At 35.6% G+C, this 11,957-nt stretch overlaps 1 protein-coding gene across 1 annotated transcript in view; it reads right to left on the bottom strand.

The window, feature by feature from the left end:
* The window catches only part of SALL3 (spalt like transcription factor 3), a 19,955-nt gene extending 8,362 nt beyond the window's left edge, over window positions 1-11,593 (bottom strand). The window contains exon 1 of the mRNA XM_027852301.1: window positions 11,512-11,593. Coding sequence (XP_027708102.1) covers window positions 11,512-11,593 — 82 coding nt within the window. The remainder of the gene's footprint in view (window positions 1-11,511) is intronic.
* Window positions 11,594-11,957: the final 364 nt, after the last annotated feature.

The following is an 11,957-nucleotide window of genomic DNA, read 5'->3' as shown; positions in this document are numbered from 1 at the left end:
CACAGTTTAATTTGACTTTTTCCCATTAGTAGCTTAGCTAAATGCTACTAATTCTTTCTCCCCTGGAGAAAGATTCATGGGAATCTTTGAACAATTTGTGGGGAACAATAAAAAGTATTTTTTTAAAGTAGAAAAAACCTGGCAGTTTCCCATCAATAATAAATTCCCTGAAGTGCTGATGTAATAAACTATTAAAATTAAATAGTTAAAGAAAAACATTAGGAGATCTATTTTTTATTAAGATAATAATCAACTCTGTCAAAATTGAAAAGGATTCTAATTCTTTCAATTGTAGAAAATGCAAACATTTTAATAGAAATTTGCATGACTGGCATTAGGACATGCAGACACAAAAGAGATATTAGTATCAGTTGTGCATATTCAGAGTCTTCTGAATTAACTGATATATTATAAATAGTCACAACCAGTAGGACCCCATGATAATGAACATTACTAACTTGTTTTTTTCTGTCATTAGAGAAAAATATTTACAAAATATAATTGAAATAAAATGTGAGAATAAGCAAAGTTTACTAATAGTTCAAATTAATAATTTCAGACAAACTGAAATTAGGATTATCATATTCTATTAGTAGCCATACATTTGAAATACATAATTGTTTGAAAAATTAACATTCTGAAGTATTTTGCTTATGATGGTTCAACATTACTTTTTATACATGACTATTAGATGATTACAATAACAAATACAACTTACATATGACCTTAAGTACAATGAATGAAAATAAAAGCGATTACAGTAATCTTCCCTACAAAGAAATAAAGTTGTATTTGCTTTTCATTAAAAATTCCAAAAAAAGAAAAATCAAATTCTCAGTTCTAATTGTAATTTTTTTTTAAAAAAAAAGTTCAATTGGATTAAAGGGTAGGAAATTATCACCAGAAGTCCCATGAGTTGTAAACAGAGCTTTTTTGTAAGCAACATTTTTTTTTTAAGTTCATAGTACACCCTCCTTGAAATGGAAAAATGGAAAAAAAAAACCCCACTGTTAAAATGATGACTTCTGATGTACCTCAAAAAATGAGTGAGAAAGAAGCAATAAACTGTGCAACCTGATTCAAAGGCTAATTCTCATTTGTGAATTTTAAATAACACTACCTTTTAGTGAAAATGTGCTCCGTCTGGAGTCATTTTGGAATACAAGAAAATGTATACTGGAAAGTCTAAATGAAGCTCACCGTCCACCATAATAGACTTAAAATCTTTGAATTCCTTCATAGTTTTAATCCAAGAAAATGTCATCTTCACAAATCTCATCATTTCTTCTCTATTTTAATTAATTTGCATTCTGTTTTAGTCTCTAAGTTCTACCTATGTTAACACTTCTCTTAAATAGCAGAACTTTAGCATTTTCATTTTAATCCAACAGGGAGACAATTTATGAAATGCTATAGCAGTAACAGTGATGAACATTTTAAAATACTTTATATACATGTATATATACACACATATATATATTTGCAAGAGGGAGAAATTAAGAATCAAGCACAGTAGACATCATAATTAACATCAAAGTAATTTATTTTTCCCATACTGGCAGCTCAACAGCTAAGAGATTTGAACCTATAAATAGCCAAGGGGATTTAACATTAATTTATAGTACAGAAGGGTGATAGTGGAAAATGTGGGAAAAAAGTGCATCCAGTACATGGATTGAAGTATATTTATTAGATTATTTTCTTTTTGCTACTTTAAATATATCTAGGGAAAGTTATTTTTTAAAAGATTATAGCATCATCATCTGGATACTTTGTTCTCCTCCTTATAATGTGTGGGAGGTAACAAGGTGCCGATGGGGGAAGAACACCACTTTGCTAAGGGCAAGAAGGCTACTGATCAAACATTTGGGCTTTAAGTCATATATACTCATGTTGAATGAAACGTAAAATCTCTTTTCTTGCATGCATTCAGGAGGAGAAATAAGAAAACTAGGCGCTGAAAACATATAGAGGTTCTTTCAGTTAAAGTGAGGAAATGTGTAAAGTTAGTTCACAGCTGTGCCAATTTTTTTTTTTTTGCTCTGTGTACTTAAGTGTTGCACACCCTCTGTCACTGTTCAAACTGTATTTCTGCAACAAGATCTGTTAGTCTTAGTTTTCTTGAAGGGGAAAAATATCTGTTCAAACCTTTCAGAGGAATTCTAACAAACAGTTTCAAAGATAATACTGTTCCGGAATAGATTTAAATTTTAAATTTTTCTCTTCTCAGGATAACTCATAAAATGTATAGTGAATGTTTAACAAAATGTTCCTTTTCTTAGGATCAACTCTCTCAATGTGAAAGGAGCCAAAAAACTGTTTCACTATTGTCTCAGCTTTGATTAATTCCTGATCTGTTCTTTATTAAGCCACTTCCAGTTTTGCATGAAAATGGCTGGCGAGTAAGGCATCTTTCCAGTTAGATTAGATAAGAGTCTATACATAGGAAAATGTTTTCGAGGCTAGGATCAGAGGTTAGTTTTTTTTTTTACTGTGTATTTTAGAAAATGTTTTAAAAAGGTAGACGTAGACACTAAATGTACATTGGCATGTCATTTGGTTTGAATGCTGTCTAAAAACATTTTAGCATTCTGAAAAGAATAAATGAAGAGTTGTAAGATAGCTATGGCTTAAAACTGATAATAATCTCCTTAAAGCTTCTTAATTAATAAAATCTAGTGTGAAATAGAGAGAGAATTTTCAAAGAATGTTTTCTTTAACTTGCCATTGTGCTATGAAGCATAAAAACAAACATTAATAAAAGTTAAAGCACCTGTCATTAAAAATCTGGAGCTTAATTAGTAATGTGGAATTGCTGAAGAGAAAAATATTTCCTTTTATGGAAGGTAATGTCTAACCTTTAGTGTATTACATAAAAATGCTGACATTTTGCATTTCATATCAACTAATGTCAATAATAGCCTCAAAGCTAGATTTAGCGCATTTTCATATACACACAATATAAACAATAGCTCATAGCAAATTTCTTTTTTACTTCATTGGGGGGTGGTGGTGATGGTGGTAGTGGTGGTGGTTATAAATAAGCTACCCAATTGCTAAAGACCAGTGAAATAAAGACTTGGACAGATGGTTTATAATTCTGTTTGTCAGAATGGGCAAGCCATCGTTTATTCCACTACACTCTCTCCTCACCACTCACACACCCAATTTGACTTTATTAAAATTCATATAGTATCAGGCAAAACCTGTTTAATGTTGGAAAATGTATGATCACTTTTCTGTTCTGTCTGGGAACTTTACAATGACATGTGGCTCTTTGGAGAAGGGGAGCATACTTTTTACTTCAGCTTTATCACCTCTTAAAAATCTACACAGCATTTTTCAAGTTTTCTTAAATTGTTAGGAGACACTTATTTTCTTGCAAATTAATTCTTTTTAACTCTTTATGATAGCTTTGAATCCCATAAAGAAAGATGAATTATCACATACTGAGCCCAAGCTGTGAAACAGGAGGAGACAAATAGAGACCCCTACTGTGTTTAACAATGTAGAAGAAATTCCAGACTCAATAGAAAAATTTTCTGTCCTTTTTCACAGACCACAAAAGCTGTTAATATGGAGCTGAACAGTGGAGGGCACTCTTGCTATGTACAAACTAGTACTGACCTGGCACACTTAGCTTGATCTATTCAGTGGCCCAAATCTCGAATTTGTTAAGTAACAACCACCTGTGGCACAGTCACCAACTGTCTTCTGTTGAAAACGTTTGCAGTTTTTTGTAATCTGTGCAGCAAAGCGCTAGTTCAGGAAAACACTGGCTCCTTTATGTACTTATGCAGATGTGGGATAGTTACAACACTCACAATTTGTTTTAACTATCTGAACACGATGTTGTGTCAAATAATAGGATGCTTGTTTTATTTCACGTTTACACAATAGGCCTTTCATGTCAATGTAACCATAATTTGAATGTATCCACATACATCATTCTTTGTGCTTAATTAAATATATATGAGCCTTAAAATGTTAAGTTGATGTTAAAATTTTAAGTCAGATTTCAGGAGGTTACCCTTGAGATTGTGCTGAGTGCTTGTGACTTTGCTTGTTGATAGGTTTCCCCTACAGTACATAGTCCTATAAATTTAACAAATGAATTGAAATCTGTTCTTTCATAGCATGCCTGTGCTTGAGAAAGTTTCCAATAACCCAGGTACTGAATTTTGAAAACCTGGTCATTTCAGAGTTCACTACATATAAAAACAAATAGTCAACTACCTCCCAACAATAACAACCAAACAGTAAAACCAACAGCAATAAAACAATAACACTTCAAACTCATGAAAACCCAGCATAGTCCGAATGAACATAATAATAAAAAGGGAAAAACATTGTAAGCTAAAATAATAACTGTAAGCAAAATCACTTCTATCACTTATTGTTGCTTGTACGGAAATGCTGAGTTCAAGTGCATGAGATTTACATGTGGTAAATGCAAGTGGTGAAAAACAACACTGCACAATTCTAAAACATCCTACAAGATAAAAAAAAAGTATTTGTTACCACTTGTCATTGAAGCAAGTGACTCTCTGCCTTATATACAAATGACACCACAGAATTATCAAATAGTGCTATTAAGAGATCACTCTTGAAATAGCAAATAATAATGCAGAGGAATTAAGACAAAACGCTATGGCACCTGCAGGGTTAATTAAACAGTTCAAGATGTAGGGGCTGCACAAAAGAAAACCTTTTTTTCTTCTTTAAGAACTGTAAACACTTGTGCTGAACTAGATGGGCATTTGATAAGCTGTGCAGCATGTAGCAAACTCACAGGGATCTCTAGTTAACACTCAAATTCAGTGTTAACACTTAACAGAACAGTGGTAAGCCGTGCTGCCAAGGTCAACTGCACAGATGTACTAATTGTATTATGAGCTTGACATCTAGTGGCCACCCCTGGCAGGGCAAAGCAGGCAAAGGTTAAATCAGCAAGGCTTGTCAAAGCACTTCTAACTACCCACCCTCAGGGAGAGTCCATTGGAAGCTAGCAGGCATTCGATGCAATCTCACCTTTTCATTGACACCAAACAGAAAGACTTTCTATAGGACACTAGACACTAATGCACAGAAAATGCAAGAGGGGTAGGGGTCTTAAGTAGCAACCTAACCTTCTCTAACTTTGCAGAAAGAAGGCAGGCATAGGATGTAAAACATTCAAATACCTTATTGTTTTTGTCAGTTCTTATTCATCTGGGTATTTTAAAAACTTACATGTTGCTAGTCTTGAAGTTATTAGAAAAAAAATCAACCTTGAGATAAATTATAACTATTATCCGTACTCTTGTTCTTTTCTAACTGGTTCTTTGCACTATGTGGTTCATTGTAAGTGATTTTAACATGCATGTACGTAGTCTTTTACATTTTCTGTAATTTGTAAGATGATTTTATAAAATGATTTTTACTTTTCCATTTTTCTGTTTGTTTTATTGGAAATTATGAGCATGTAAATGCTATATTTAAAAGGAACACAGTTGAAATTTACATTGAAATTGAAAGTGGAGAAAAAACTATAGTTTTTAAAAATAGAAGTTATTAAAAATTAGTAGTAGGTAAAATATTATAATTCTGCATACATTTTATGATTTAATAAATGTGTCAAAAGTTACCTAATTTAATGTAATTTCAGACCTGCTCCACCATCAGCAGAAGTAACTCATATCCTGACTGGACAGCCTACAGATATCCCTGTCCTGGTGTTGAAGCAGTTGCCAGATGAGGTAGATGAAAAACAACATGAAATGAAAGAGTCTAGGTAGGATAAGGATTATTTTAGAATTGCACCGATGGAAAATTTTAATTTAAATTTTAAATTAAATTAAAGTATCACCATAAAATGCTCCTGGCCCTTATCAAGAATATCACAAACAATGCAGATACAGCAGTAAAAATATTTGTTGAAATGAAAACATAAGTCAGCACTTACATTTAAGGATGTCAAACTTGCACAGATGGTCACTAAAAAGAAATCATAGCTATCTATGCCTTTGCCGAATTCCCAAGGAACAGAAAATGTCCTTATAGCCACCTTGAAATGAATGGTAGGACTTCTAAGAGATTAGCAGCCCAAGATGAAATCTGACCCACTTTTGCCTGCTTTTTCCATCATCTTGTGTACAACAAACAATCAGCTTGCTAAGTAATTCCTGCTGTTAACCCATAGTGTTTTTTTCTGACTCTGAATGTCATAAGAATGATCTAATGCACATTTATTTTTTGCAAAGTTTTAAGATGAATGGTACCTAAGGATTTTCTTAACTTTGTTAAACAGCTATTCTTTCTCATCAGTGACAACTAATTGACCGCCCTTCTGTTGAAAGTTAAAATGATCTATCTTAAAAATCATAAAAGTAATCTTGATGTGTTTCATTAAATGTGTTTGTAAATTCATCTTTTCCTACTTACCAGTTACTCTTACTTTTCATGTTTCTGAGAAAACAATTATCCTTTTATGGTAGCAAGTTATTTTCTATTGTTTCTTTTTGGTATGCTGAATTGTAAATGTATGTGGAGTGTGTGTAAGTTCATGTATGTATAAGAAACAATCTAGGCAAAACATGCATGTTAAAAGATAAAAGAAATGGGTTTATCTACAGTGAACTTGGGATCTTATTTTTCTTAATTTAAAAGGTACAGTAAATAAAATTGTTAAAATTCAAAATCACACATTCTTTTTCACTAAAAGGATTTTCAAATTATTTTCACATTATCATACTTATGCAGGAAAAAAAAGGCCATATAAAACTTTGGAATAATTATTGCCAGTATTTTTTTAAAAGTTGAATCAAACATCATCTCAAGTTGTGAAATATCTTTCCTTCACATATTTGTATTTCCCCCTTTAAATTACAACAGGAATTTTCTAAGTTGTTTTAGTAAGATGAAATATTCCAATCATCCACATATAGGATATCTTGATAAGTGAGCATTAGAAGTGCTTGGTAAAAGTTTTATTGGCATCAAAACACTTAATTAATTTTTCTAAGATAGTAATTCTCAGCAGGCAAAAAAGATTTCTTTACTTGATGGCATGAATTTAATGGAATCTGAAACCTGTCTCCTATTTGCTACTAATTCTCAGTGAGAGACAAAAGTAAGTCATTTGTGAACAGTTAATTTTTTGAGAGTTGTCTTAATGGATATAAGGAATAAGTGCTAAAATAAACTGCCACCAAAACGTAGAAAGGAATAACTTTTAGGCTTTACATGTATGAAATTTACTAAAATTATTTTTGTCATTCCAGAGCAGTGATTATTAAAAAAAAGTTCTTGCAATGAATTTATAACATCCATAGGTGATTATTCCTATTTATATAACCATATTTTCTGATCTCATAAAGTAAAACTTTATAAAGAATATAGAAGAATGTTTTTTGTATTTATTTTTATACTGTCAGTTTTTAGTATGATTTTGTATGTTACCCCCAAAAGTTATCAAAAAAATTTCAATACCTACCTATTTGTACATCATGACCCAACTATCTTCAAATTTCCTAATGTTGTTCAATGTATAAAAACTACTCTATCATTTTACTGTGCCCATCACAAAGTGGCTTAAAAGAATTTAGTTTATTGTAACATTACAACTTCTGTCTCACATCCTAAAGTGACTGCCTCATATGTAACTTCATATTGTAGACTTATGTTTGTGTTTCATTGTATTACCCAAAATTAACATGGGGGGTGGGTGTAGTTGATAATTTTACTTTTCAAAAGTACTTATCTCTTCTTTAGGTATTTTATTTAATTATATGATGGTAACAGCAATCAAAATGACACACACACATATATATATATAAATAATTTTTAAAAATTCCTTAGGTTAATAGAGAACAGTCACCCATGTTCTATGAATAACTAGCTATCAAAAGTGTTAAGGCAAAGGAATTGTTTTAATGGTTGGCCTAAGCTGCCTTTAAAACAAGTCTTGAAATGAAGTATTTGCCTATTCTGCTCTGTCTCTAGAAAGGCTATTTTTGGCCTGTTGCAAAATATGATCAGGGATTGTGGCAACATCTTGATTATGACTGCGAATGGTTGTAAAAAAACAAAAAACAAAATAAAACCAAATCCAGTAACACACATAGATCCACACAGCCTTGACAAAATGTTTGATTTCTAAAATGAATATAAATATAAATATTTCCAACTTTTCATTTAGTACAGTAGTAATAAAGTAATTCATTACAAAACTTGTAAATGATTTACCCCATTTTAGGTTTCCTAAGGTGTGCTACATATCCCTTACCATGTTTACACTATTAAGTTTACCGTGCTCACATTTCTAAAATAAAATTTGAAAAAGAATAGTTCTGCCCCAGCCTGTTAATTGTTCACTACAAGGGGTTTTACTCTATTAATTGAAATATGCTGTAATAAAAGAAGACATAGAACATTTTGATAACAACCTTCCAAAGCTGAGAAGTATTTACATTGTTGCATTTTGGGGTTGCTGTGAAAGCCGATTTTAAGCTATTGAGAAACCACAATAATAACGCTTTAAAATTCCTCACTGGGATGCAATGTAGTTCTTTTGAAGGAAAGACTGTCTTTCTCATTCGGCAGAAATAAATCCATTCATTTGATCATGTAGTCATTGAGGGCAATACAAAACAAACCAAGTGTGAGAAATTCTATGTGATGAAGTAAACAAAAAAAAAAAAACATTTCCATGACAAAAAGATTCTTTGTCCTTAATCTACCCACCATATGCAAGCGTTTCTTTTTTCTTTTCTTTTTTTTTTCTTTCTTTTCTTTTCTTTTTTAAGCATATCTCCTGTTTTAATCTTGGGTGACTTGGCTATATAGATAAGACTCCACCACCACCACCACCACCACCACCACCACCACCACCAAAAAAACCAAAACCAAAACCAAAACTAGTTAAACAATTTTCCGTAATTCATGAATTCTACAGGAGTGTCAGAATACTGATAATATTAAGAATTTAAAAGGTTTCTCTCTCTCCCTGGATAACTGAGCTACTTGTGCTTCAAACTTTAAAACACTGTAATAAACTCTAAAACCTCCTGTCCCTGACCTTCCTAGGATTGTGCCTTTTTAAAAAAAATTATTGTTATTCAATTTCTATCATAAAATGTGTAACTATTTCTAGTCTGCTTGACTGGCAATGCTATTTTTCAAAAAATATGCACAATTAAAACAATTTATTTCTTAGCTTTGCTAAAGGAGAGTGTAGCCCCTCTACAGCAATACATCTACTATCTAAAGAGCTTCTGCACAGTAGCAACAGTCCCCTACTTATCCTTTCTTTCCAAGCACTCTAGAGGCTATGGTAGTCCTGTAGCGATGGGCTTGCCATTTTGTCGATCCGACAGATGTTTTAACCTGATGAAGTAGATTCCGACTGTCCCAAACATAAAGGTTATAAAGTTCAGCTTCAATAAGTCAAAATCCATGTCAACCTCCAACTTTCACGTAGCTCTCCCCCACCAGGTACACCGACACACTCACACATTCTCCCCCTTTTCCGTTTGAAAGCAGTTAGAATAAATGATTTTGGTAACTGGAAGGGTACTTAAATACAAATGTCTCACTTCTGGTTACGGAAAGAGAATGAAAAGAAAGGGCAGGCAGAAACAGTTAAAAATCAACAAAACACTCGAAGGAAAGAAAGCCTCTTATCTACAAGACTACCCTAAAAGTACATCTCAACCCCCAAGTTAATTTGCAAAACACACTTGCACAGTTTTAGTATAAATTAAATGACAAACTCGGAAAACTTATGTCACTTCAGAAAGGGAAAACGTGTGATAATCGCAAATAAAATCTTTACCCGAAAAAATCAATTGTTTCTTGGCCTTTTGGTTAATTATAGAAAAGCTCATTTAACATTTGGAAAGAAGAGTTGTAAGCAAAACAAGGGAAGGCCCGAGGTAAGTAAAAGCGGTGGTGGTGGCGGCTCACAAATGCAGCTAGGATACAAAACAATCACAAAACTAATAATGTAGGAAAAGCCAGACGAGGGACTTGAAACTAGAAAGGGAACAAAGATGGCAGTGAATATTGCTTAAGAGTCCTTAGGGGCAGTCCTTTCCCGGCTCCCTCACATCGGAAAAACTCAGTTGCCCCAAATCAGTCAAACCGCTTTGGAGTTCCCGATTCCACCCTTGATGCCTTCTCAACTGCTAGCCCCTCCTTTTCTCCCTGAACCCCTTTCCTCGTTCTGGACAGAAATCTCTTCCTCCTCTTGATCCACAAATTTAGAGGCCAGTGAAAAAGAAATAAATTTTTCCCGAAAAAGGTTTCACAACCTCTCCGCCACCAGCTACTTCTACCGGTGAGTGTGGGAGAAGGGCAGGAGGTCTTAGAAGGGGGCGGAGAAGAAATATGGGGAAGGGGGTGGGGGAGAAGCGATTTCTCTGTGTCCTTCCACACCTAATGCTTCAGTAGCAAGAAGCAGGCATCCTCTGGGAGAAAGCTTTCCCCAAGAGAAGTTACAGCCACTGCAACCACAGCCGCCCCTGGAGTTGCCAGTGCTCTGCTGTGTGTGTGTGTGTGTGTGTGTGTGTGTGAAGACAAGCGTATTTGTCGCGACTGCGTATGGAAGAGAGTGTTGAAAAGGAGCTGTTTCCGGAATCTATCCCCCCACTTACTCCCTCTTTCCACCACTCCCCTCCCTTCCTATTTCCCCGGCCCAATCCTCCTTGCCCTCGGCATCCCTGGCCGAGAGGCGGCGGCGGTCACTGCTGCTTCAGTGCACAAGCTGAAACAGAGGCGACACACATACCCACACGCACACACGCACACGCACAGACATTAAGAAAGCCGGGGAAAGAAGAAGAGATGAGAGGAGAAAAGAAAGAGGAGATAAGACTTCCCAGCAGTGCATTAACTTTCGGCCTGAGAACCGCAAACACCCACAGCCACAATTTAAAGCCCCTCCTCCCACTACCTCTTTCCCAAACTCTAGTGCCCTAGGGGCAATCAGGGCACTACGAAATGAAACTAGAAGAAAGGGAATTGACTTGCGGACTGTGAGCTGTCCCGGGTGCCAGCTCCCTTTTCTTCTACACACTTGCTCTCTAACTTAACAGTCTGATAATTGCACCACCTCCCCCCAGTCTTTCCTGAAACTCCTGCAACCAAATGCACTCCCCAAGCATATTCAATCAAGGAAGGTGTCTTCGCTGCAGTGGGGAAACCAGAAGATTGATTTGGGCTTCTCGGTTTGGGAAGTGTCGGGGGAAGGAAACTTGGCGCTTGTTTCCGAAATAAGTTAACTTTTCTCCCTTCGCATACAACACCCGACTGCCTTCAATTTTCCCTTCTTCAGATAGAGCAAATAATTTACTTCCTACAACACACTAAGGAAAAACAACACAACCTCCCAAAACCCTATCCCCTAAAGTCTCCTCAAACTAACCCAATAATAACCTACCACAAAATCTCCCCGGCATGCCCACCCAAGCCCTCTTCTTACTTTTTGCCCCCTCCCCCTTCTCGGACCCCAGAGAGAGAAGAGCCCCTTACCGTGTTCAGAAACTACCTCGGACTGCTGTAGCTCCTCGTCCGATTTGAGATGCTGAGGCTTGGCTTGCTTTCGACGAGACATGCTGCTAACTGCGAGTTGGTTCTGCTTTTTGCAGAGGCATCAGCAAAACAGCAAACGGGGGGGTGTGAGTGTGAAAATTGTTCGCAAATAAGTCGTGTTGGGGGGGAAATTGTAGGGAATTAGCTGGTGCGAGTCTGAGGAGTGCGGTGCGGCGGCAGCGGCGGCGGCTGCGCGGTTTGCGCATGGGGCTGTGTAATTAGGCTGGTGAATAATGCATGGCGATTAATGGAGGGGGCGAGCTCGGATTGGCCGGGCTCCAGCGGACTCCGGCTGCCTATGCAAATGAGGGATGGGGCTCCGCAATTAGCCGCTTCACTCCGCCAAATGATGTGTCTCCCCAGCACCAGCACCTCCTGCTAGACGC

Source organism: Vombatus ursinus, unplaced genomic scaffold, assembly GCF_900497805.2.
Source record: "Vombatus ursinus unplaced genomic scaffold, bare-nosed wombat genome assembly UNPS02009573.1, whole genome shotgun sequence".
Classification (NCBI taxonomy): domain Eukaryota; kingdom Metazoa; phylum Chordata; class Mammalia; order Diprotodontia; family Vombatidae; genus Vombatus; species Vombatus ursinus.
This window is presented reverse-complemented; position numbering and strand designations above follow the sequence as displayed.